Here is a 26,160-nt window from a genome sequence, read left to right as displayed (position 1 = left end):
ACTTAGAGACACTATCCTCCTGGTGAGGCTCTGAACATCTTTATGCTTGTGAGGGGATGGCATCTTGACCAGAGCTTTGATCTTCTTGGGGTTTGCCTCTATTCCTCTGGTACTAACAATGAAACCTGAGAACTTCTCAGAGGCAACTCCAAAAGTGAATTTTTGGGGATTCAACTTCATCCTAAACCTGTAAAGTACCAAAACACTTCTGACAGGTCTTTCACATGGTCGAGGGCCATCCTAGATTTGACCAGCATGTCATCCACATATACCTCCATGTTCTGACCCAACTGGTTCTTGGACATATGGTTTACCAGTCTCTGACAGGCGGCACCAGCATTCTTGAGCCTGAAGGGCATCACTTTGTAGCAGTACACTCTCTTATCAATTCGGAAGCTGGTGTGCTCTTGGTCCGCGTCATGCATGGAAATTTGGTTATACCCAGAGTACACATCCATAAAGGACAAGAGCTCGTACCTAGAGGTGGCGTCGACCATCTGATCTATCTTCAACAAGGGAAAATAATCCTTTGGGTAGACCTTGTTGAGGTCAGAGAAATCTATACAGGTCCTCCAGGTGCTATTTGGCTTGGGCACCAAAACCAGATTAAATAACCATTTTGGGTATTGAGCTTCTTGGATGAAACCGTTCGCGAGAAGCTTGTCCACCTCAGCCTTCAAAGCCAGTGCTTGGGTTGGTTTGATCGTCCTCCGCTTATGCTGAATTGGAGCAACGCTGGGGTCGATGTTCAAGGCGTGGCATATTATATTTTGGGTCAATTCTTGTCATGTCAGAGTGAGACCAGGCGAAGACATCTTAGTTGTCTCGGAGAAAGCTCATAAGCGTTCTTGGACCTTCGCCTTGAGGTTCTTCCCGACCTTGGCTTTCTTATCAGGGAGGGGTGCATTAAGGATCACCTCCTCGGCCTCCTCCATGGGCTCGACAACTCTCTCTTCTTGAACTCTATGGTCCAACTCATTGGACTCATCTACTTGAACAACCTGAACCTGCATCTCTTTGGGAAGAGGCTGCTTGGGGGCCTCTACCCCAATCACCATTACTAGTTTCTTGAGGGACACGTTGTAGCACTTCTTGGCCTCCTTCTAGTCTCCACGGACTGTGCCAATTTCAAACTTTGTGGGAAACTTCATGCACAGGTGGCGAATTGAAGTGACCGCTCCAAATTCTACTAGGGATGGACACCCCAAGGTGGAATTATACGACGATGAGCAGTCCACTACCACGAAGGTGCAGTACTTGAAGGCCTGACAAGGCACTTCTCCAAGTGTTACGGACAACTTGATTTTCCCCATCGGAATGAGACCTTCCCCTGAAAATTTGTATAGGGTCGAAGTGCATGGGGACAGGTCACTCATGATCAGCCCAATCTTCTCGTAGGCTGACTTAAATAGGGTGTTTACAGAACTCCTGTTGTCCACAAGGATCCGAGCCACCATCTTGTCTGGCTCTCGACCACTAAATGATCGTGGTGGGGAAAATGCACTCTCCAAGCATCGTCATCGAAGAATGTGATGACTTGGTCAATCATCATGGGCATCTACACTGGCAGTTGAGTTAATGCTAGTACCTTGTTGTCATAATTTAGGGCTCACGCATATCTACTCTACGAACCCCTGGAGGTGCCCCCCAAGTGGGGTCCTTCGGAGATAGTCCCCACTCTCCCATTCATTGGGGGAGACTCGTGGACTACCTGCTGCTGTGGGGCACTCCTGCGTTTGGGGCCTGAGCTGGGCGTGCTCCACCCCGAGCATACTGGTGTAAATGCCCTAACTTGATGAGATTCTCATTCTCTTCCTTAAGTTATCGGCACTCGTTGGTGTGGTGCCCCACATCATTATGCAACTGACAAAATTTGTTGGGATATCTTTTCTCTCTATCCCTCCGGATGGGTTGTGGTTTTCGATAGTGGACGTGCTGCTCCGTGGCTAAGAAGATGTTCTCCCGAGAGTCCACTAGGTCCGTGTACTCGAATTACTTTGAGTCACACATCTCGTCGGGGGCTGCTCCTTTTCCTGCTGGAGCTGCCCTAGTTCCCTTGGGCCTTCTGCCCTTGCCTTTACCCCTGCGCCTTTTTCCATTAGGGGTCCTGCTGGGTGCTGCTAATTGGGCTAGAGTCGCAATTCCAGCACTGAATGCACGCTAAAAAGCACTATATCACGTCAGAGCGACACTGAAACGAGCATGAGGCACCATGCTAAAGCCAACTGACTGGACAGTTGGGCTGAACTGCGGGGCACTTACCACACTCTGTTGGACAAGAGTGTAAGGTGAGTACTGGGTCCTCAGACCCACGAGGCTTGAAGTCAATGGATCGGGGAAAACAACAAGTCTGCCAAATGCTTCAATTTGGGCATCCTCCCAGCTAATGTATTCTTGTGCTCGATGAATGAAGTCGTCGAGCCTGTGGCATCCCCTCCTATGAATGTCATCCCATAGAGGGGACCCTGCGCAGATGCTTGCCTGCAAGGCCATCATGGACCCTCTTGGTCCTAGCGGCTTCCTCCTTGAAGAACTTGATGTAGGCCTTGAGGGTCTTGAGGGGTCCTTGCTTTATATTTTAGGTTTTTTAATTAGTAACTAATGATCATAAATTTGAAAAAGAAAAATTAAAAAATTTGAAAAAAAGGAGAAGATAATTTTTTTTAATAATTTGATATGGTTTTTGTTTAAATTAATATCACGTGTATATAATTGATATTTTTAATTGTTAAGATATTTTGAATTTAAATATCAAAATAATAAGCTGGAATAAATTTTTTTGAAGATAATAATTGATTTATTATTATAATTATTAGAAAATTAGTTACTACTAAATATCTTATTTAAATATAAGTAAAGATATTTTGATTTTGAATATGAAATATCAAATGAATAAATAAAAAAAAGAGGCATTTGAAGAAAAAACAAAGTATGTGTCGAAACATGGTAGGCGACAACCTCTATATATGTAAACATATTTAGAGAAATTACCTAAAAACTCAAGGATAAAATGAAGGGTTAGTTTGAACACTATGTAGAAATCCATGTTAATAATTATGTTTTGATGTTAAATAATCAAACATGGGAAGACAATTTACTCATTCTATTTGTGCTTGCATATTACATATATTTTATTAATTAAAAAGAATGGGGAAATTGGGATAGAAAACTACATTTTTATAGAATAAATAAGATTATAATTTCACAAATTGGAGAGGGTATCACCCAAGCCAATCGGCTACTTGGCCCAACTGCCACTCGACCAAAAGGCCACCCGACCACTTGGCCAATAGACCACTTAGCCCAACCGGTCACCTGGCCACTCGGCCCACTCAGCCACCTGGTCACTCGGCCACCTAGCCACTCAACCACCAGGCTACTCGGACACTCGTCCCACTTGGCCAGGTAGCCTTAAGGTCCTGTGGTGCTTAGAATTCGACATTATAGACTTTCTAGCTAGAGAGTGAGGGACAAAATGTAGTGGACAAAATCTGTCAACAATTAAAGTCCAACTAGTCAGCCAGACTAGCTCGCCAGTCCCAATAAGACAGTAGGGCCCCAAAGCAATGTAAGTGAGCTCACACATATTGAATAAGCCATATAAACGGGCCAGCTAGTACCCAAGCCCGAGACCAGGTGCATTCAGTCAACCAAGGACGTTGAAGCAATCAAAATACACGCCCTCTTCCCATGAAAATTGGAGGGGAGCCACTGAGAACGGGTCAGACCGGCAAGATTGACAAGAGGAGAACGGAAAGAAGAGAACGACTATAAAGAAGACCCTTAGGGGTTTAGAATGAGGCATCTTATAATCATTTTTACTCTTTTTTAGTCTCTTACTAAAACGAGGACTACTCTCTCTAAGCGATCCAGTCAAGCAAAGTTGAATCAGTCAACCTGATCTGACCTTACTGGACTTGACCTAGTCATTCAGTTCCGCCGTCGTCGCCACCGTTACTCTTACCATTCCAATATTCATCCATCTATCACTATTTCATTATTTACGTCATATTTTTATTATTTTTAATTAGCTTTCATTACAACCCGACTAACTTGAGCGTCTGAGTTCCTTTGGCTGACACTCCACTGGTGCTCCCAATTGAACTCTCGTCTCTCTTTTTGTTCTTGTCAGATTATTGATGTCCATCTAATCAATTGTAGGAAATCACATCTACAATTATTATTATTATTATTGTTGTTGTTGTATACTTTGTTAGTTATCTATTTGTATGGATGAATTAAATATTAACATTATTATTAATGACTTATTTTATTTTAGAGAAATACAAAGGTTGCTAATTATATTCTCCTTTATATAAATATATAGATTTGTACTTGCAAATTACATATATTTTATTAACTAAAAAGAAGAAGGCAATTGGGATAGAAAACTACATTTTTTTTAGAATTAATAAGATTGCAATTTCACATATTGGAGAGAATGAAAAACTTAGAGAATAATACTTTTATTCAAGGAAGAACAAACACTAATGTTGGCTGGCGAGAAAAATACTTTTATTATATTAATTAATTAATTTAACTAATTGATTAGATATAGAGTTTAGTAAATAAACTAATAAACCAAAATGATAACTTATAAACTGGTAAAATACTATATTGAATATAACGTTGGTCATTTTTCCGGGAAAAACAAACAAACATCTGTGTATAGCAGATTTATGGGAGGTCAAAGAGATTTGACCTGTACCGCTAAATAAAAACATGAAAAAAGACCACCTATATATTACGGTAAAGATAGGAGGAAGAAGAAAAAATATCAAATTTGATTGGATTATTTTCTAAATTAAACTATGATCATTGAAAGAAATAACAAATATTGGTCCCTGTAAAAGTACATGCTAGTATCGGCAGAAATAGAAATATTTTCCAAAAACCTCTCTCATTTCATCATAACTCAACGTCATATACTTATATAATATGCCGTACATGGAGTTCACTTAATATTCTATGAAAAAATTAACTGTGGTCCTTAATGAAAAATATATACCATTTTTCTAAGCTTATTGTAAAAGTAAAGTAATAATAAATAAAAAGCAAAATGAAATAGTTAAATGAGACAAAACAAAAATCATGCATGCAAGAAGAGACATGTGAAGAAAAAAGTAGAGCTTTACGCTAAAGTGTTGTTTTGTGTTATGTGTAGAACTATAAGAAAATGAAAACTGGGTACAAACGGAGCAAAGTTTAGATACATAAATACATACATTCTACAAAGAAAGAACAACGTAACAAATCGAGGAACGTGGAAAAGTAAGTGTGTGTTGGCCTTTTTTTAAAAAATCGAAGCTTGGAAAGATCAAGTATGCATTAACTTCTCATTTATTGCTTTCACCTACACTGAGGCCATTTTCAGAGGTTGCAGTTTCATGTCATTTAATGCTTTCTCTCTCTCTCCACACACATTCTTCTCCTGTGACAACAATACCCTGCAACCAACCCAGCTCTCCTTTCTTTTCCTTTTAGTTTCTAAGATATTCATTCCATTTTATTTCACCACCAAACCCTTCGTTCAACCCAGAAATCAGTATGAGACCAACTTGAGTTGAGCTTTGTAAATGAACTTGAAAGTAAGCCCAGCTGTGTTTAGAGAGAGAGAAAGCTTTGAAAAGTAATCTGAATTTGGTTTCTTGATCCGAGGTCGAAGTAAACCGATCTGGGAAGCTTTTGTTTATTATTCTTATGGTTGTTATTTTTTGGTTTTATCTATTTTTTTATGGGCAAGTGTTTGTATATTCGGAAGAAAGAGAGGAAAGTACGAGATTTTCTCACTTGGGTATTGAAGAAGAATAGAAGAAGTTGCTGGGAATTGCTTTGAGAATGGGGTGTATTCCGGTTTGAATCTTGTAGTTTTTTGCCATGGTTAGTATATAGCATGAATATTTGCTTTTACTTTCGTGTACATTCATGGGGACAAAAATTGCATTGCATGCCTTTTCTTCATTCTACATTCATGGAGGAAGGGCTATGTAAACTATGTTAATGGCGTTTTCACGTGTTTAGACAAATCCCAGAACTGATGCTTTCTCTGTAAGCTCCATTTTAGTTTTATTAGCTTAAAATGGGGATCTTTTTAAGAGGTTTCCTTATCTGGGTTCTTAATACAAGCGCATGGAGAGCTGGGATTTTGGTGGTATTCGTACTAGTTTTATCAGATTTGCTTTGCTTAGTTTCAGGGTTAGGGTCAATGTCTTCGATTGCAGTTTCTTATGGTGAAAAGGGTCCTGTCTTTTGTGGATTAAAAACAGATGGGTCTCATCTTGTAACTTGTTACGGGTCAAACTCAGCTATAACAAATGGAACTCCAGTTCGTTTACCATTTCTTGGTCTAACAGCTGGTGATGGCTTTGTCTGTGGCCTTCTTATGAACACTAATCGGCCATACTGTTGGGGTAGTAGTGGCTATATCCAAATGGGTGTTCCACAACCTATGATTAAGGGAGTTGAGTACATGGAAATCGGTGCTGGGGATTACCATTTGTGTGGATTAAGAAAACCCATCACTGGAAAGCGCAGAAACACTTCCTTTGTTGACTGTTGGGGCTATAACATGACCAAAAACTACGAGTTTGATGGTCAGATTAGGTCAATCTCTGCTGGTTCAGAGTTCAGTTGTGGATTATTTGCTCAGAATAGGACTGTTTTTTGTTGGGGTGACGAAACTAGCAGCCGGGTTAGCAGCTTGATCCCTAAAGAGATGAGGTTTCAGAAGATTGCAGCTGGTGGTTACCACGTTTGTGGGATATTGGAGGGTGTGAACTCTAGAGCCTTTTGTTGGGGAAGGAGCTTGGATATTGAGGAAGAGATCTCAGTAGCTTATTCTGATCAAGGCAATGTAGATTTGGCACCAAACGACCCAATGCTTTCTGTCGTTGGAGGAAAGTTTCATGCTTGTGGGATTAGGAGCTATGACCGTGGAGTTATTTGTTGGGGCTTCATTGTTAAACCAAGTACTTCAGTTCCTAATGGCATAAAGGTGTATGAGATTACTGCTGGGAATTACTTTACTTGTGGGATTCTTGCTGACAGATCTCTGCTGCCTGTTTGCTGGGGGTCTGGTTTTCCTACTTCTCTCCCTTTGGCTGTCTCTCCTGGACTCTGCAAGTCCACACCGTGTGCTCCAAATTTCTATGAACTCCACCATAAGAATGCCTCTTGCAAAGATCCAAATTCTAGGATTTGTTTGCCTTGCAGCAGTGGTTGTCCTGCTGAAATGTATGAAAAGACTGAATGTGGATTGAATTTTGATAGGCATTGTGAGTATAACTGTTCTATTTGTAACTCTGCCGAATGTGTTTCGAATTGTTCTTTGTATTCTAATGTTCTAGCAGAGAGGAAGAACGAAAGGTTTTGGTCACTGCAATTGCCCGTCATCATTGCAGAGATTGCGTTTACTGTGTTCTTGGTGATTGTTGTGTCCTTAACTGCAGTGTTGTATGTCCGTTACAAGTTGAGGGATTGCCAGTGCTCAACAAAAGATTCCAAGTCAAAGAAGAGTAACCGGAATGGTACTTCTTTCCAGAAAGACAATGGTAGGATTCGTCACGACTTGGATGATCTGAAGATCAGGAGGGCTCAGATGTTCACTTATGATGAACTACAAAGGGCCACAGGCGGTTTTAAAGAAGATTCTCTAGTGGGGAAAGGAAGTTTTTCATATGTTTTCAGAGGATGTTTGAAAGATGGGACGGTTGTTGCTGTGAAACGAGCTATTATGTCTCCAAATATGCAGAAGAGTTGGAAAGAATTCCATACAGAACTAGACTTGCTCTCCAGATTAAATCACGCCCATTTGCTTAATCTGCTGGGCTATTGTGAGGAAGGAGAAGAAAGGCTTCTTGTTTATGAGTACATGGCTCATGGATCATTGCACCAACACCTCCATGGTAAGAACATAGCTCTAAAGGAACAACTTGATTGGGTTAGAAGAGTAACCATAGCAGTCCAGGCAGCCAGGGGGATTGAATACTTGCACGGCTATGCTTGTCCCCCTGTGATCCATCGAGATATCAAGTCTTCAAACATTCTGATTGATGAAGAACATAATGCCCGAGTGGCAGATTTCGGTCTGTCACTACTGGGGCCTGCGGATAGTTGCTCACCATTGCCTGAGTTACCAGCTGGAACACTTGGTTATCTTGATCCTGAGTACTACAGGCTTCATTACCTTACAACCAAATCCGATGTTTACAGCTTTGGTGTGTTGTTGTTGGAGATTCTTAGCGGCAAGAAAGCTATTCATATGCAGTATGAAGAAGGAAATGTAGTAGAGAGGGCAGTGAACATAGTTGAATGGGCAGTGCCTCTGATAAAATCAGGAGATGTAACTGCGATTTTGGATCCTGTTTTAAAGCTTCCAACTGACGTTGAAGCTTTGAAAAGAATTGCAAATGTAGCTTGTAAATGTGTGAGAATGAGAGGTAAGGAAAGGCCATCCATGGACAAAGTGACAACATCATTGGAACGAGCTCTAGCACTGTTAATGGGCAGCCCTTGTAACGAGCAACCGATTTTGCCAACTGAGGTGGTTTTGGGGAGTAGTAGGCTGCACAAGAAACCATCTCAAAGATCTTCAAACAGATCAGCGTCCGAAACCGATGTAATAGAAGGAGAAGAACAGAGGTTTGAGTTCAGAGCTCCATCATGGATAACTTTCCCAAGTGTGGCCTCTTCTCAGAGGAGGAAGTCCTCAGTCTCAGAGGCAGACTTAGAGGGGAAGAACTTGGAAGCCAAAAACTTGGGCAACGATGGGTTGAGGAGTTTGGAGGAAGAGATTGGTCCAGCTTCTCCTCAAGAAAACTTGTTCTTGCAGCACAACTTCTAGCTAAGCATAAAACGTCTTTGACAACCAACCTCTAGTAATTGCAACTTGTTGATTTTTTGTATTCTTCTTTAACACTTGGATTGGGAGAAGCAATTGAAAGAAAAGAAATGGAGTCATGTAATTTTACTACTACTACCATTGCTGCTATTACTACACTATGACCAACCACCTTTTGTTTTGTCGTGTTTCAATATTGTTTTTCAATTCTAACTCTTTGGTTTGGTGGTGTAACTGTAACTTGTCTTTCATGAAAATCAAATGCAAGGTTATCTCTCTTATGGAGATTATTAGATTATGCATATCATGTTATTATGTAGCTAGCTTTATAAACTGATAAGCAAAAAAATAAATAAATGACCGTTTTGCTAGGTGAAAAACAAGCATTGCCCTCACGCAGGATCGAACTACGGACCTTCAGTTTACAAGACTGACGCTCTACCACTGAGCTATAAGGGCTGCAATACGTTCAAACTTAGTTTCATTTTAATTTTTTATAGTTAACTGTTGCACCATATAACATTCAAATGGCAAGGTTAAAGCTTTAAAGCGTAGAATAATTACAAATTACATCTATAAACACTTCTTTTTTCCTCGCATGTGTGAATACAACTTTCCAGTGTTGGATTTATTAATTACTCTAAATAACGGGATTGGTTGAAAATTAGCTAGTTATATGATTAGTTAACTAAAACTACCCTTTAATTATATTTAGTTTAATTCTACCCAATTTTCCCCCACATTTCCAAAAATGCCCTTGATTATTACCATTTTCTCTAACCTTCTCTCTCTAACCTTGTACACCACCACGATAATCATTCTTTCAACCCTACCAATCAATCCCAGCTTCCACGACCAGCATTCTGCCACCAGAACTCCATCACAAAACCACCACAACTCCACCACCACACGTCTACCACAGCTTTGTCATTGCCATCAATTGAGTCATTGTCACCATAAATTCGACTCAAACCCAGCCTCCAACCTTCTACAACCACGGCTCTGCCACCCCAGCTCCGCCACGAAGCCACCACACCTCCACCGCGCCTCCACTACTGGTATAGGTATAGGTATAGGTATAGGTTTTTTTTTTTTTTTTACAGAGATATTGGCATAAGAGCTGTTTGAAGTTGTGTTGATTAATGTCTTGTGTATTCTTGTGTAGAATGTTATAAATCTTTCATTTGTTTGCTTTTTCACATAAAGTGAACTATGCTTAATATATGTTTAGTTTTCAATGATATATAAATGATTATGGTAGCAAACTAAAATAATTTTGCATTTGGGATATAAAAACTAATAGATTCATAGCCTTTGTTAATGTATGTTTGGTTACATCTTGGTTCAAAAAAAAATTCTTACTGTATATACTGTGATGTATGCCATGTGTTTGTGAAAATGTCTCTGATAGATATCTCTCTCAATACATAATGAATACAGTTGTCAACATATCATCATCACCATATATTTATAAAATTCAATACAAATGTAACTCAATTATTTGTCTTTGGCCTTGAGCAAGTTCTGCTTATATATATACATATTTCTCTTTGCCTTTAGGTTTATGCGCTTATTTGATAGTTTAATTACACAAAACTTATGGAGTATTGTAGTCCCACAACAAAGATATTTGCCTTTATTCGTGTTGCTTGTTTCTATTAGTCATTGTGCCTCATTAATAAGTTAGCTTTAACACAAGGTGTATAGTAATTGATTCTCATCCCTTGTGTTCTCTCCTAAAAAATACTAGATAGTGTTCATGAATTTAGCCCCAGGTTTCGAGACATGAATTTCATTATACATATTGCAACTTTTTGCAGATGATATTGAAAAGCCTTCTAAATGTTTGTTGAAATGACTCATAGAAACTAGAGATGATATTGCAAAACACAAAGCCAATGGACAACTAAAGACATGGTATATCCATAGAGTTAAAGTTGGGTTTCAATCATCTTAACGTTAAGAATGAAGTGTATTACCTGATTGTCTTACTCCTTGATATATTATAAAATCTATTACCAATCTTCAAGATATATTTCTTGAGTAAAAGCATAATATGTACTCCTAGTAAAAGCTAGGTTAACTTGAATTGATTGCTTGGCATCCACTGAGTTAAGGAGAATAAAAACTAAGTTGTTGAACTTTAGATCTCATGGTTAGTTGTACGGTATCTTCTTATTTTAATCGTTACAATTCTTTGGATTTGTTTTCTTTATATTTATTAATATATTGAATTCTTGTTTCGCTTGTGGTTTACATTTTAATCATTCAAGATTACATTTTAAATTTTAAGCCTAGTGGTTTAAATTTTAAGCCTAATGATTTAATTTTTAATAGTAGTGGTTTAAATTTTAAGCCTTGTAGTTTATATTTTATGCCTTGTGGTTTAAATTTTAAGACATTAACGTGTAGAGGTTTAAATTTTAAGCCTTGTGTTTTAAATATTTATGAATTTTGGTTTAGATTTTAGATGTTATGGTGAAAGTGTTATAGTTTAAATTTTAAGCATGGTAGCGTATAATTCAATGCTAGTGGTTTAACTTCTAAATCTAGTGGTTTAAATTTTAAGACATTAAAGTGTTTTGGTTTTAATTTTAAGGCTAGTAGCTTAAATATCAATGATTATAGTTTAAATTTTAAGGTATTTAAGCCTAATGGTTTAAAATTTAAAACTTGTTGTTTAAATTTGTAACAATTTATAAAGAGTCATGATTTAAATTTTAAATCTTATAGTTTAAGAGTTATAGTCACAAATTTTAAGCATAGAGGTTTACAAATAAAGGCTAGTGGATTAACTTTTAAACTTACATGTTTAAATTTTTAGACATTAAAGATTTGTGGTTTAAAATTTAAGTATAAAAGTTTAAAATTTAAGTCTAATGGTTTAAATTATAAAACTAATTTTTTAGCCATTGAATGTTTGTGGTTTAAATTATGTTGTGCTAGAACATATATATCTTCATGCCAAACATCTTTTGCATTACTTTGATTCTTCTTATTGGATCACAAATATTATTGAGACCTAGTTTTGCAAAAATGTGTTTGTCTTAAGTTGAGTGGAGTTAATGCAAAAGTATATTGTATTGATTTTTTAAAATTTTTTTGTCTAAGTTCAAGGAATAAGCTCACTTGATTGTGTTATTTTTTATTGCAGGAAATGGACAAAATAATCTTGTTTGTAGTTTTTAACGGAAGATGGAATGCAAACAAAAATTATGTTGATCACGAAGTTAAAATTTTGATGGTAGAAAAAGATATTAAGTACTTGGAATTGGTAGAAAAGATATTCAAAGAGCTCAGTTTGAATTAAAATTTGATTTCAACAAATATGCTTTTTGATGCAAAAATGGATACAAGCAAATGAATGAAGATAGAAAGCAATGACAATTTACAAGTCTATCTAAACTTGAACAAGAATATGGAAGAGTTAAAAAAATGTCATATCATCGTTGAAGTACAACAGAGAAACTGATCCCTTTCTTTGCCAAGAGAAGCTAGCATTCTAACTGCTTTAGCAAGCAATGCAACAAATCACACTTTGATTATCACAGACCCCAATACGATTACTGCAAGTACTAGTGAGATAAAAAGCGCATCAACACGAGAATCCCAAAAAATTACAGAACATAGGCAAGAAGCTCAATCACCTCTACATGTGTTGCCAAATATGGAGATTGAAGACATAAGAGTCAATTATGTTTTCAAGAATAAGACTAATCTTAAATATACACTTGCAAAAATCGCCATCAAGAAACACTTTCAGTATAAGATTGAAAAATCATGTTCAGAGGCATTTTGGGAAAAATGCGTAGATGACAATTGTGGCTGATATATGCTTGCGAGAATCACAAAACTATCAGACTACTTCAGAGTTATCAAGTACCATAAACAGCACACATGCTCCTTAAATCACATAAAATTCGAGAATAGACAAGCAAGTGAAAAAGTTATCAGTAATTACTTCAAAGAGAAGTTTCGTGACCCAAGTTCAACCTACCGACCAAGACAAATAATACGAGACATGAGAGATGAATATGGGGTAGGTGTAACGCACAATAAGACATGGAGAGCAAAAGAACTTGCAGTTGATGATGTTAGAGGCTCAAATGAGAAAAGTTATGCATTGTTACCTTCATACTTGCATATGCTAAAATTGGCCAACCCATAAACTATCACAAGAATAGATAAAGATGAAGAAAACAGGTATGAATAATATTTATGCTTTGCATTCCTATATTCAGGGCTTTACTGTTCACAATCCATACCTTACATTTCTAGAAATTGGTTCTTTTTTTAACATTTTACAGATTTAAATATACGTGTTCTTGCTTTTGGTGCTTCGTTGGATGGCTGGAAACATTGTAGACTAGTTATAGTGGTAGATGGTACATTTTTAAAGACAAAATGTAGAGGCACACTATATGCAGCTTGTGTTAAAGATTGAAACAATCAAAAAATTTCGCTTGCCTTTGGAATTGAGGATTCAGAAAATGGCAATGCATGGATATGGTTCTTTACAAGACTAAAAGAAGCAATAGGAGATCGAGAAGACTTGTGCATAGTATCTGACAGGCACAAAAGCATAAAAAATGCAATTGAACAAGTGTATCCTAGTGTATAGCATGGAGTTTGTCTTTATCATTTGAAGCAAAATCTAAGGACTAAGTTTAGGGGATTACATGTGCATGCCATATTCAAAATTGCTTCAAGAGCCTCCTCAGCTCAAGATTATTATTCGGCCATGGCTGAATTACAGAAAATTAACCCTAAAATGACCACTTATCTTTTGCAAGCAAAACCAGAAAAATGGGCTCGACCATTCTTTCCAACGAAAATGTATAACATTCTTACAAGTAACATTGCCAAATCTATAAATGCAGCAATTGTGCATGCGAGATAATTGCCTACAACATCATTAATAGAAGTTGTGAGAGAAATGCTTCAAAGATAGTGTTCAACAAGAAAACAAGCAGCAATCACCCAATTTATTGAAGTGACAAAATGGGCAAATGATGAATTTGAGATAAAACTTGATGTGACATTTTGAATGAAGGCACGCTATTAAAGTTACATTTATTCACTTTTTGTTTGGCTTTTAAAACTATTGGTTAATAATTGAATTGTTTCACAGGTAGGTGCAATTGATGCAATGAAATCTCGTGTCACATATGGTGATCGAGTGTTTGTTGTTGACTTGGAACAAAATATGTACACATGTAATGAATTTCAACTAGAGGGAATTCCATGTACACATGCTATCGCAGCAATTGAAAGCAAGTACTTGGACAAGTACAAATTTTGCTCAAATTGGTATAGTAGATCTGTTTTGAAAGAGACATATGCAGGTTCAATTAATCATGTTCCAGATAAACTTGATTGGAGTGTCCCAGATGAAATTAAAGAAGATAGCATGAAGGCTCAAAATTTCAAAGTAAAATGAGGACGTTGTAAGAAAATCAACATGAGAATTTTCCAAGCGTGTTCGAATAGTCAAGTGTGGAAATTGTGGAATATTGGGGCATAATAGAAAGATTTGTAAAGATCCACCAATTCTAAAAGAAGGATAAATCATCAAATATGAGAACATAAAACTTTAAGTAATTTTTTTCATTTTAAAATTTCTTAAAAGTGTTGATGTTTTATATATTTTTTTTCAATTTTTTGGCTCTCATGTGTTTACATTTTATGACTAGTAGTTTACAATTTATGATTAGTAGTTTACATTTTTCATCTTTGTGATTTACATCTTAATAAAATAAATGTCATTTGTTAAGCAAACTATTTAGATGCATATACATGAAATTTTAAAACAAGTGCTCTAAATTTTAAATAGTCATTGTTTAGATTTTAAAGAATTGTGTTTTAAATTTTAATCCTTGAAGATTACATTTTACAGTATCATGGTTTAAGTTTTGATAGTGTTACTTATTATTCTTAACGTTACACTTCATACATCAAATTGAAAAATGCAATATATATATAAAAAAAGATTTAAAAATGGGGTAGAAGTGATATATTAAAATCAGTAATATGGTATAATGTTGTGCTGTGACACTAATTACACCGTCGCGACGCACAAGAATTACAAAAATTTGATGTTCCTTTAGAGCCGCGGCGTGCAGGCGGTGTGAAAATAATGCCGATTTGATGTTCCTCTTGAGCGCCGCGACTCTCAAATATACATGTCGCAGCGCGGCGCGTAGTAAACACATTTATCCATAATTTATTTTTTGCCAATTAAAACTTGTTGTCTAAATTTTTAACCAAGAATTCTAGTTAAATTTTAAGCTTAGTTGTTTAAATTTAAAGGCTAGTGGTTTAAATTTTAAACGTAATGGTTTAATTTTTAATACTTGTGGTTTAAATTTTAATCCTTGTATTATTAATATTTATATTTTTGGTTTATATTTTACATGTTATGGTTCAAGAGTTTTAGTTCAAACTTTAAGTATAGGGGTTTAAATATTAAGGCTAGTGGTTTAATAGTTATACCTAGTGGTTTAAATTTTAAGGCTAGTAGTTTAAAGTTTAAGCATAATGATTCAAATTTTAAAGGTAGTACTTTAAAATTTAAAACTTTTGGTTTAAATTTCTAGGCTTGTAGTTTAAGTTTTAAAGAGTCATAATTTAAATTTTAAACATTATAGTTTTAAATTTTAAGCATAGTGGCTTAATTATTAAGGATATTGGATTATCTTTCAAACCTAGAGGTTAAAATTTTAAGACATTAAAACCTAGAGGTTTAACTTTAAAGATTAGTAGTTTAAATGTAACACAAGCGTAATGATTTAAATTTTAAGCCATTTAAGCATTGAGGTTTCAACTTTAAGGCTAGTAATTTATAATTTAAAAGTTGTTGTTTAAATTTCTAGCCTTTTAATTTATGTTTTAAAGAGTCGTGTTTTAAAATTTAAACATTATAGATTAAGTGTTATAGTTTAAAATTATAAGAATAGTGGTTTAAATATTAAAGCTAGTGAATTAAGTTTTAAACCTAGAGGTTTAAATTTTATAACGGTAAAACCAAGAAGTTTAAATTTAAGACATTAAAACCTTGAGGTTTAAATTTTAAGGCTAGTAGAATTTTGTTTAAGGATAATGGTTTAAAGGTTAAGCCATTTAAGGCTTGTGATTTAAATTTTAAACTTAATGGTTTAACATTTAAAATTGGTGGTTTAAAATTCTAGCCCTTAGTTTAAGTTTTAAATAAATGTGGTTTAAATTTTAAGCCATGTAGTTTAAATTTCAAGCCTTAAAGTTTAAATTTTAAGCTGTGTAGATCAAGTTTTAAGTGTTGTGGTTAAGCTTTCAAAGGTTGTGCTTTATAGTTAAAGTTTAGTAGTTTAAGTCATATTTTATATTTTAGGCTTATTTGTTTACAATTTAAAATAAATATGGTTTAGTTTGCATTTAAAGACTGTAACAAAAAAAAAATGCTTAAAACTTTAAATCTATTGTCATTTACAAGATTCAACTATTCATGACAAATAAATAAAATAAAAAGTTTTCATTAACATTGTTTCAAAGAAAAACATTCTTAAAACAAAACTATTGAGTTCCCTATTTTGATCTTGTGATCATACATGACACAAGTTTTCTGGTGGAGTTTCTTGACCGTCCTTTCTCTTGTACCCATGATCCCAAAATTCTATGGCCATCTTTCTTCTCATATCAATAACATTGTTTGGACAAATTTTGAATGGAGACATCCCCATCATTAGCAACTTAACCATCTTTATGACGTAAATTCCACAATCAAACCTGCAATGTATAAAACAAAATTCAACTGAAAAATACTTTGAAAGAATTGAGGGAAAAAAGAAAAAGCCAACATACAATGAAATTGTATCTTAACTAACTCACGTGTTATTCTGAAAAAGGAGTTTCAACCCATGAGAACCTAAAATCTTCACATCCGGCAGCATAATGTTTATGTTTTACATGAAAGCCCAAATAATCCAAAATGAAATGAAGAATTCTGCAATATTTCTTCACATGTCTTTCAACATCTTCATTATTGGGACTATTAAATTAATCATAGATATAGATAATTTTTTTTATCAATATGTAAAACTCATAAGCACCAATGATCTAAATAAACCCCCCATCTTTGTGGAATAAGAAATGGCATAAAAACAAAATCAACTTCAAACCATGACTTTCCAAATTTCAATATTTTTCCTAGAATGAAATCAATAATAGTCTTCATTTTGGGACAAGGATGCTTTATCCTTTTATGTTGATCATTTTTTTTATATCTGAAATCATCTTCCTTAAATGGGCTTTATCACAACTAATTAGGGTCATGTAGTGGTAAAAAACACAACTTGTTGTAGTACACTTCTGAAATGAAGGATAACAAGTATGAGACAATGTCTTTTTTCGCAAATAGTAAAAAGATATATCAATATGCTGCAAAAATAAAATAGAAAAAAACATAAAATACTAAATACAAATATAACATGAGAAAATTGAAATGTAAACTATCTTAAGTATGCACAATATAATAATAAATGCTGGAGAATATAAAATCTTACATCATTATTGATGAGACCTTCAGCATCACACAAATCAAAGAACACTTCTTATTCACAATTTTTATTCCTCCCAAGAATAAAGTTGATTTTAATTTGGCATGAAATGCAGCGTATGGAGAGGATCTATTCCTACAAAAACAACAAACATTAATAAAAAGATATAAAGAAAACAATTAATTTTTTTAAAAAAAGAAAATAAATGCAAATCATTTATCTTTTCTTATTCATTCCATAAGTGTACCACTCCAAGAAGAATGAAGTTGCTTCTGAATCAGGCATAACTTCATATTCACTCTCAAATGGAAATCAGTCTAAGAAATGACGAGTATTCTTTACCTCTGTAGAGTTCACAGAAGAACAAAGCAATTCACTTGGTTCAACAATAGTTGTCATAGACGGTGGGGAAGCCATGTTTGCACTTGAATCATCACGATCACTTTCCATTTGCTTAACTTCTTTTTCTTTTTTTTGTTCTTCTGTTCCTCTCAAGTTCCTTGAAATTTTTTCTTGCTTTCGATAGTATTGTTCATTGACAACCTCATATGAAAAAAAATATGCAACTATAATTAAAATAAAAAAATAATACATGTTTATGCAAGAATAATCATATTCAAACTTTATACTTGTGGGACACTTTTTAGAATAGATGGAGAAGGAGGAATGCATTCTGGATTGCTAAGAACGATCTTGCCAGTTGATAAATCACTTATGAATACTTCCAAAGCCTTTTCTGTAGATGGTTTTTTTATTTTCTCTAAAATTTTAGAAATGTTTGTGGGTTGCTTGCCATCTATGCTCCTCTTCTTATCATTTTCTCTTTATTCAATAATGGCATTGCTTGCATAAGTTGGTTATCAAGGGGATTGCGCTGCGACACTACATATATAGCGCTGTGGCGCTTAGGAGACAGGTACATATCTGCATCGAGCGCCCTACAAAAAAGCAAACAAATGGAGTGCAAAATATTAAAGAAAACTCTTTTACATACCTCACTACAAAAAAGCAAGCTTCCAAAATGGCTTGGAAATCGGAGGTCAGCTTTGTCGTTGGGGAAGAAAAAGATACAGTAGCCTGCTTCAATATAGGGACCGAAGTTTGTCAATGGAACAATCGAGAGTATGGTTCTATCGTGGGGGGAAGAATCGCGTAGCAGCCTGGTTCGATGGAACCGCCGTCACCGCCGAAATACATGCGCAGTTGCCGAATAATCGCCAGCGCTGGAGACAGTGGAAGCTTGAAGGTGGTGGTGGGGAAGCTTGCCAAAGACAGGGGAAGGTCGAAGGTGGTGGTGGGGAAGCTCGAAGGTCGAAATATGGGGGGCATCATGGGAACAAGGGGAGAATAGACTTTAAAAGGGTATTATGGGAAGAGTAATTAAAACATGGGTAAAAATAGATATCACTCTCTAAAACTGGGCATTGGGCCTAATTTTTATGATAAAAGGCAACAACTAATAGCAAAATGGGCCCAAAATAAAACATAAATGATTTTCAAAACTGTGGTAAGTGTAACATAGCTAAAAGAAAATCAACAATGAAATAGCCCAGTCAGTATGGCTTGGCTATTTACTTAGCCTTACTCGAATTGAGCTATAAATAGATGAAGCTACCTTACTGCCTCTTCAATCTCAAGAAAGCTAAGCAAAGTAAAAGAATAGAGTAGTAGCAAAAGAAAGAGTAGTGTTAAAAGAACTAGAAGAGATGAGCTATATTGATAAGGCTTAAGCTATATTATGTGGATTGAACGTAAATCAAATCATAAGTTGCTTCACCCTCACTTGATCCACTAATTAGACCAAAGAAAGTAACACCAACAGTTTAAAAATTCCTATGTACATTTATTTTTTGAGTTTTGAAAAAGATAAAAAGAAACTATCTCACAGATTCCTCACCTCCGAAATCCCATTTTACAATGAATCTTAGCTAATAAAATAGCACTATATTTATTAAATAAAGTACATGAAAAAAACATGAAACTAACCCCAAAAACTTGAGTTGTCTTAATACAGTTGCTGGAATTATTAAAATGTAGAGTTTTGGTACTGGTGATTATTTTAAAGAAATTTTTGTAAAATTAGATGAAAACTTCTTTACCCACTAAGGGTACAATTAGAAATTTCGCAAGGGAGAAAGCCTTTCATCACCAGTACCAAAACTCTACATTTTAAGTTTACTGCTGCAACTTACTTATTAAACCCATAACTCACATTCGTGACACACCCATCACCAACCCGAAGGAAAAGAAAAGAATTAGGAGGAGATGGTTCTATGGCTGCGCTCATTTTAACATTGAAGAGAAAATTGAAGGGCTCATTTGTAAGAATTCCATACAAATAATAATGATAATCATATAAGGTCTTAACATTAGCTCTAGAGTCCAACTTAAACAACAAACATCAACAAAGCCTATTTCACAGGCATACTATGCAAGTAATATAAACTATAACTCAAAAAGTATCGAACATACATCAGTTATGTGTCCCTCCTTCTTTTGCCAACAATCAACATTATACAAATAACAGCTCAAGGCATTTAAGTAGCTTCCCTAGCAACAATAAAAGACAAATTTAACTCTATACAACATTGATAAGAAGTGATCATACTTCAACTCCTCTCATGTTCAATCTATAGTTAAAATTAAAATGAAATATATTTTTTCTTTTTTATAAAAAAACATTATATACAATACATTAACCTCACAATTTTCATTATTTTCTTCCTACCAACCCTTTTTCAACCTAACTTTCTTTTAATAAAGAAAAATTCCTATAAAAAATGACAACAGAGATATTCCAATAAGAAAAGCATGAATAATTTCATTTTACTATTTCCTATCAAACACAATTTCATGAACATCAACTCAATATCAATATCAACTAAGAAATCACAAAAAAATAAAAAACTTAATGCTTCAATGTCAACCAATTCAAGAATTACACCAAAGGAAAAAAAAAAACTAATAACATTTGTAGTTGAACATATGAACTTTAGTTGAAGATTTTCATCAAACACATGGAGTGCATGAAATCAAAAAACATAAATATTGAATTATCCAAGCTAGACTAAACAAAAAAAATACAAAATAAAGAATGTAATATCAAAATAGAATTAAAAATCATAAAGAAGTGGCGAAACAAAACATAAACCAAGAACAAAATGCAATAATGTTAGAAAGAAAGACAAACTCTACAACTGACATGAGAATTCTCCAACTATCTATAGTTTTTGTAAACCAAAAGCAACGAGGACTTTCATCAAAACAAAACAAACAATAAAAACACTATATAAGAACATAAATTATTCATTTGATGTTTAATGAGGATTTTCATCAAACAAATGGAGTGAAAAATATTAAACAAAACTCTTTTACATACCTCACTACAAAAAAGCAAGCTTCCAAAATGGCATGGAAATCAGAGGTCGGCTCTGTCGTTGGGGAAGAAAAAGATAGAGTAGCCTGCTTCAATATAGGGACCGGAGTTTGTTAATGGAACAATCAGGAGTATAACTCTATCGTGGGGGGAAGAATCGCGCTGCAGCCTTGTTCGATGGAATCGCCGTCACCGCCGAAATACTTGCGCGGTTGCCGAATAATCGCTAGCGCCAGAGACAATGGAAGCTTGAAGGTGCTGGTGGGGAAGCTCGCCGAAGACAAGGGAAGGTCGAAGGTGGTGGTGGGGAAGCTCGAAGGTCGGAATGTGGGGGGAATCATGGGAACAAGGGGAGAATAGACTTTAAAAGGGTATTATGGGAAGAGTAATTAAAAAACAGGGTACAAATCAAAAAAATTTAAAACATAGGTAAGAATAGATATCACTCTCTAAAACTGGTGTAATGACCCAATCTCTTTCTAAGACCTTGGACCATTAAAACTACTAGACATAGCTACTATTTCGATACAAACATAAGAAATAACATGCCTTTTGATAACTCTATGGTATAGAGTTATTTTTATTAACTTTAAACTTGATTTTTTGTGAAAAGAGTAATGAATGAGATGTTGTTTGTAGGTTTGATTAGATTTTATCTTTCTTTTCTAGTTAGTGTACTAATTTAGGAGTCTTTTAAGTTGTTAGTGTTAAATGTAATTAATTAATTAATTCTGTTTGTTTTGTTGTTTAGGAAAGGAATTTTTGAATTGCCAAGGGAAAGAAAGGAATTCGAGGCCAAAGTGAACACTAAAGCTGGAAATGCTTCTGATTTGCTAGAGAACAAAATGCTATAGCATTTCTGGGTACTGGGAAATGACGTGGACAAAATACCAGTAGGAATTTCTTCATCTAATTCAGCGCCTATGTGGCAGTCACTTAAAATTATGTCAGCTGGCTGATGTGGATTGGACTAGTGGGACAAAGAGAAGAAAGTGGGCTTTCTAATTAGGGTAAATGAAATTGTACCCTGGAGATATAGAAGGAAAGGAAGTACCAGCCACCAACATCATTCAATAGAACACATGTGTGCTGCTGCCATGAGAGGAGAAAATAGTTGCTAAAAAGGATAGTACTGAAAAACCAAGTATTCAAAAGAGGAAACCATTGAGAAAAGAAGGAGGAGGCCGAAGCTTCATTTAGTCCACCTTCTATTCTTCTTCTTCTATTTTCTTCCCTTCTTTTTAAACTTGGATTTTGATAATTTTGTAAAGACAAAGTAGTTTCCATGGGAGAACAGATTTTATTTTATATTTTATTTTCTGTTTTGAACATGAGCTAAGCTCCTTTGAGACTTGGATGGCTATGAACCCCTATGCTTGTGATTAATTAATGTGAATGCATGAGTTTAGCAATTTTTCCTTTGTTCATTCAAGTGAGCTTACTGTTATTTAATTGTTATTAATTGGCCATGAGTAACAATTTGCTAAGCTAGATTTGGTTCTGGAAAGGCTAAATCTAGTGGATATAACTTGGATGATGCAAGAGAATTTCCATGTTTAGGTTGTTCTTAGTAAGTAAGATAGGAATATTTTACTACCTTGCATAACTTGAGAATTTGTGTTTAATTGATGTTCTGTAACCTGATTAAATATAGGAATATATTAAATTAAGTAGTAGAACATAATCAGTGAGTTCTGGAAAAATCTCACGAGCAATTCTAGAATTCTGTTAACTCTGTGCAGCTTTGCTGAACGAAATGCTGTAACAACTTGGCAGATTAGACATATGGGGGATTTAGCTATTCAAGTCTATCATTCCATAGACACTTTTTCTTGCAATTATTTTTCCAGTAATTGTAGCCACATTTTAAGCAGGTTTTATTTACATTCATTTAATTTTAGATTCATTACTCAATCATTCCCATATTTGTCTTTATTTCAAGTTGTTAATTAGTTGGTTTTACATTTACTTTAATTTGCAATCCCCGTGGAGATGATACTCGATTTATCATTATATTACTTGTTGATGATTGCGTGCACTTGCGTAGATTAATTTTCACAACACCTTTATTGAAAACCCAAAATATAAGAAATAGCATGACTTTATTAAAAATGTAAAATAAAATGTGATACGGTATGAGATCCCATTGTTTACAAAACATAAAACATAGCTTTAAAAACAAGTTAAAAAAAAAGTTGAATGCAGAATTAAAAAAGAGAAATATTTCAAAAGACTAAAATAAACGTCATCCTCGATCGATACGCAACCCATCCATTCCATTCATCCTCAATACACATGCCATGCTACCAAGAATTCTTCTGCCTCCATAATCATTTTCCTGCATCACACTAAAATAAAGGAATGAGCCTAATGCCCAGTAAGGAAAATCTACTAAAAACAAAACATACATCGTAAACATAAGCATAAGACTACATCAAATATTATAAAAGAACATAAGACTATCTAAAACATATATCATATATCATAAGCATACACTATAAAACATATGGCTACAAAAACATCTATTACAATGGCCATCATACATCTTGGGGCTTGCTAGCTAAGCAATCATATGCCCATAATTCTACAGGGCTAGTTATCTAAACAAGTCATATAAATTTATGGGGCTTGTTATCTAAACAAATCATATGCCCAAGGAATATACTATTAAGACTTGTTATCTAAACAAATTATATGCTTGTTTATCTAAACAAAACATATACCCAATAACTAAAACATATCATACATATACATATCATAGCATAAACATATAACATAACATCTCATAACATAAACATAACATAACATATAAGCACATAAAATCTATCATATTTTCCTTACCAACACCGGGATATGAGAACAAGGAAGGGGTTTGGAACACTCCTAAAACCAACAATACAAATGGTGAGTATTTCTAAAGAATAAAGAATGAATGTGAAAACTAAACCATCAAGAAGAAACTTACCAAGAAAGAACTTAAGTTTCAAGAAACAATAACGAAAGTTAGGATCTGAATAAAAGAAACTAAAGAAAACTAAAGAGTTTTAAAGAATTGGACTTAAAGAATAGGAGTACCTTAGTTGACTTTATGGATTGGTCTAACTCCAATACCGAAATACAGTAAACCTCACTTCCCAAGTATTTTATAAAGCTTAAGAATGGAAAAGCTTTTTCCCAACCCAAGTGTTTATCACTCTATGGTAGTACTAGCACCTTGGAGTCTGATCACAGCTGAAGAGTGAGGAGAAGGGCTGGGTTCTAAGTCTTATTTATAGAGTTCTAGGAATAAAATTTTCTTTTTTGGCTTTGAATAAAAATAATGAATTTAATTGAAAATATTTGAATATTCTTTAGTCAAAGGTTTAGGACTCAGTCAAATCATTCAGAGTTAGGTCTAAGGAGTCAAAGCTTGTTTTAAAAAAAAAAAAATAGAATCCTAACTTCTAACTTCCTAAATCTCGTAACTCTAAACTCACATGTAGTAAAATCAACATAACTGGAGTTGTAGAAATCAAATTTAGACCATCTTTATACCGTTAGAAAGATAATTCCATTATCTACAACTTTCTAGAAATACTATTTTTCGAAATTCATAATATAACTGGGTCAAAAATAGGTCGAAAGTTACAGTACTCTAAAGTTACGGGAAAATCTATTTAATTACCTAAATAACAACCTAATCCACACATTTCTTAACTAACCATAAAATAACAAACTCTAATTCCCTAATAATCATGCTTATGAAAAGTGTCATATTCTTATTGGCTCTATCTAAACCTTAGGTTATAATAAATAATACACCTAGGACCAGCAATATTAATCAAACCTTATGTTATAATTATTATTCTTAAACTATAGGTTAAACTTATAAAATTCATAACTATTGCGATGAGTTTCCAACTAAGTCTCGACTTGAACCAAAATCCACGGAATCTAACATACTACTAACTAATACTAACTACTGCTGCTGCTGCTGCTATCTAGCTAAGTAAATATTCTGGGACTCTACAACTGGGCATTGGACCTAATTTTTACAATAAAAAGCAACAACTAATAGAAAAATGGGCCCAAAAAAACATAAGTGATTTTGAAACTCGTGGTAAGCATAACACAGCTAAAAAATTCAACAATGAAATAGCCCTGTAAGTATGGCTTGGCTATTTACTTAGCCTTACTCAAATTGAGCTATAAATAGATGAAGCTACCTTACTGCCTCTTCCATCTCAAGAAAGCTAAGCAAAGTAAGAGAATAGAATAGGAGCGAAAGAAAGAGTAGTATTAAAAGAACTAGAAGAGATGAGCTATATTGATAAAACTTAAGCTATATTATGTGGATTGAACGAAATCAAATCATAAGTTGCTTCACCCTCACTTGATCCACTAATTAGACCAAAAAGAGGAACACCAATAGTTCAAAAATTCCTATGTACATTTATTTGTTGAGTTTTGAAATAGATAAAATGAAACTATCTCACAGATTCCTCACCTTCGAAATCCCATTTTACAATGAATCTTAGCTAATAAAATAGCACTATATCTATTAAATAAAGTACAAGAAAAAAAACATGAAACTAACCCCAAAAACCATATCATTAATTCAGTTATTCTACGTGGAATTTGTACAAAACTCTAACATTTGCTTTCTCTATTTCCCAAAGTTCCATTTCATAGTTTTAGTCTTGATACTACTTCAACTAACACACAAACACAATGATTTAACAAGAAATGAAGCAAAGTCTCAAAGTTACAACTACCATGTAGGATGCATACAAAATACACCACGTGGTTGAGTTAAGCTTTAACCATGCTGATGAAGGGCTTTCTCTCTTGTGGAATTTCTGATTGTGCCCTTAGTGGGTAAAGAAGTTTTCATCTAATTGCACAAAAATTTCTTTAAAATAATCACCAGTACCAAAACTCTACATTTTAATAATTCCAGCAACTATATTAAGACAACTCAGGCTAGTTTGATATCTATCATTAAACACCTTGTAGACATATAAGCATTTTACATAGCTCCATATTCCATCTTATTATTGAAGTTTACTGCTGCAACTTACTTATTAACCCCATAACTCACATTTGTGACACACCCATCACCAACCCGAAGGAAAAGAAAAGAATTAGAAGGAGTGGGCTCTATGGCTGCCCTCATTTGAACATTGAAGAGAAAACTGAAGGGCTCATTTGTAAGAATTCCATACAAATAATAATGATAATCATATAAGGTCCTAACATTAGCTCTAGAGTCCAACTTAAACAACAAACATCAATGAAGCCTATTTCACAGGCATACTATGCAAGTAATATAAACTATAACTCAAAAAGTATCGAACATACATCAATTATGTGTCCCTCATTCTTTTGCCAACAATCAACATTATACAAATAACAGCTCAAGGCATTTAAGTAGC

At 34.6% G+C, this 26,160-nt stretch overlaps 1 protein-coding gene and 1 non-coding gene across 2 annotated transcripts; one reads left to right on the top strand and one right to left on the bottom strand.

The window, feature by feature from the left end:
* Positions 1 to 5,424: 5,424 nt before the first annotated feature.
* On the top strand, positions 5,425 to 9,137 carry LOC133818785 (serine/threonine-protein kinase-like protein ACR4). Its single transcript, XM_062251830.1, has one exon. The coding sequence runs from the start codon at positions 6,080 to 6,082 to the stop codon at positions 8,840 to 8,842; it is 2,763 nt and encodes a 920-aa protein (XP_062107814.1). The 5' UTR covers positions 5,425 to 6,079; the 3' UTR covers positions 8,843 to 9,137.
* Positions 9,138 to 9,226: 89 nt separating this feature from the next.
* Positions 9,227 to 9,298, bottom strand: TRNAT-UGU (transfer RNA threonine (anticodon UGU)). Its single transcript has one exon. It is a non-coding gene; the product is annotated as a tRNA-Thr (tRNA).
* Between the last annotated feature and the right edge of the window lie 16,862 nt (positions 9,299 to 26,160).

This window comes from Humulus lupulus, chromosome 2 (genome assembly GCF_963169125.1).
Source record: "Humulus lupulus chromosome 2, drHumLupu1.1, whole genome shotgun sequence".
Taxonomy (NCBI): Eukaryota; Viridiplantae; Streptophyta; class Magnoliopsida; order Rosales; family Cannabaceae; genus Humulus; species Humulus lupulus.
Note: the sequence above shows the minus strand (reverse complement) of the source record. Positions and strands in the feature narration are given on the sequence as shown.

Excerpts from the sequence above, each read along its gene's own strand:
- LOC133818785 (XM_062251830.1), top strand. The coding sequence starts at position 6,080 with ATGGGGATCTTTTTAAGAGGTTTCCTTATCTGGGTTCTTAATACAAGC.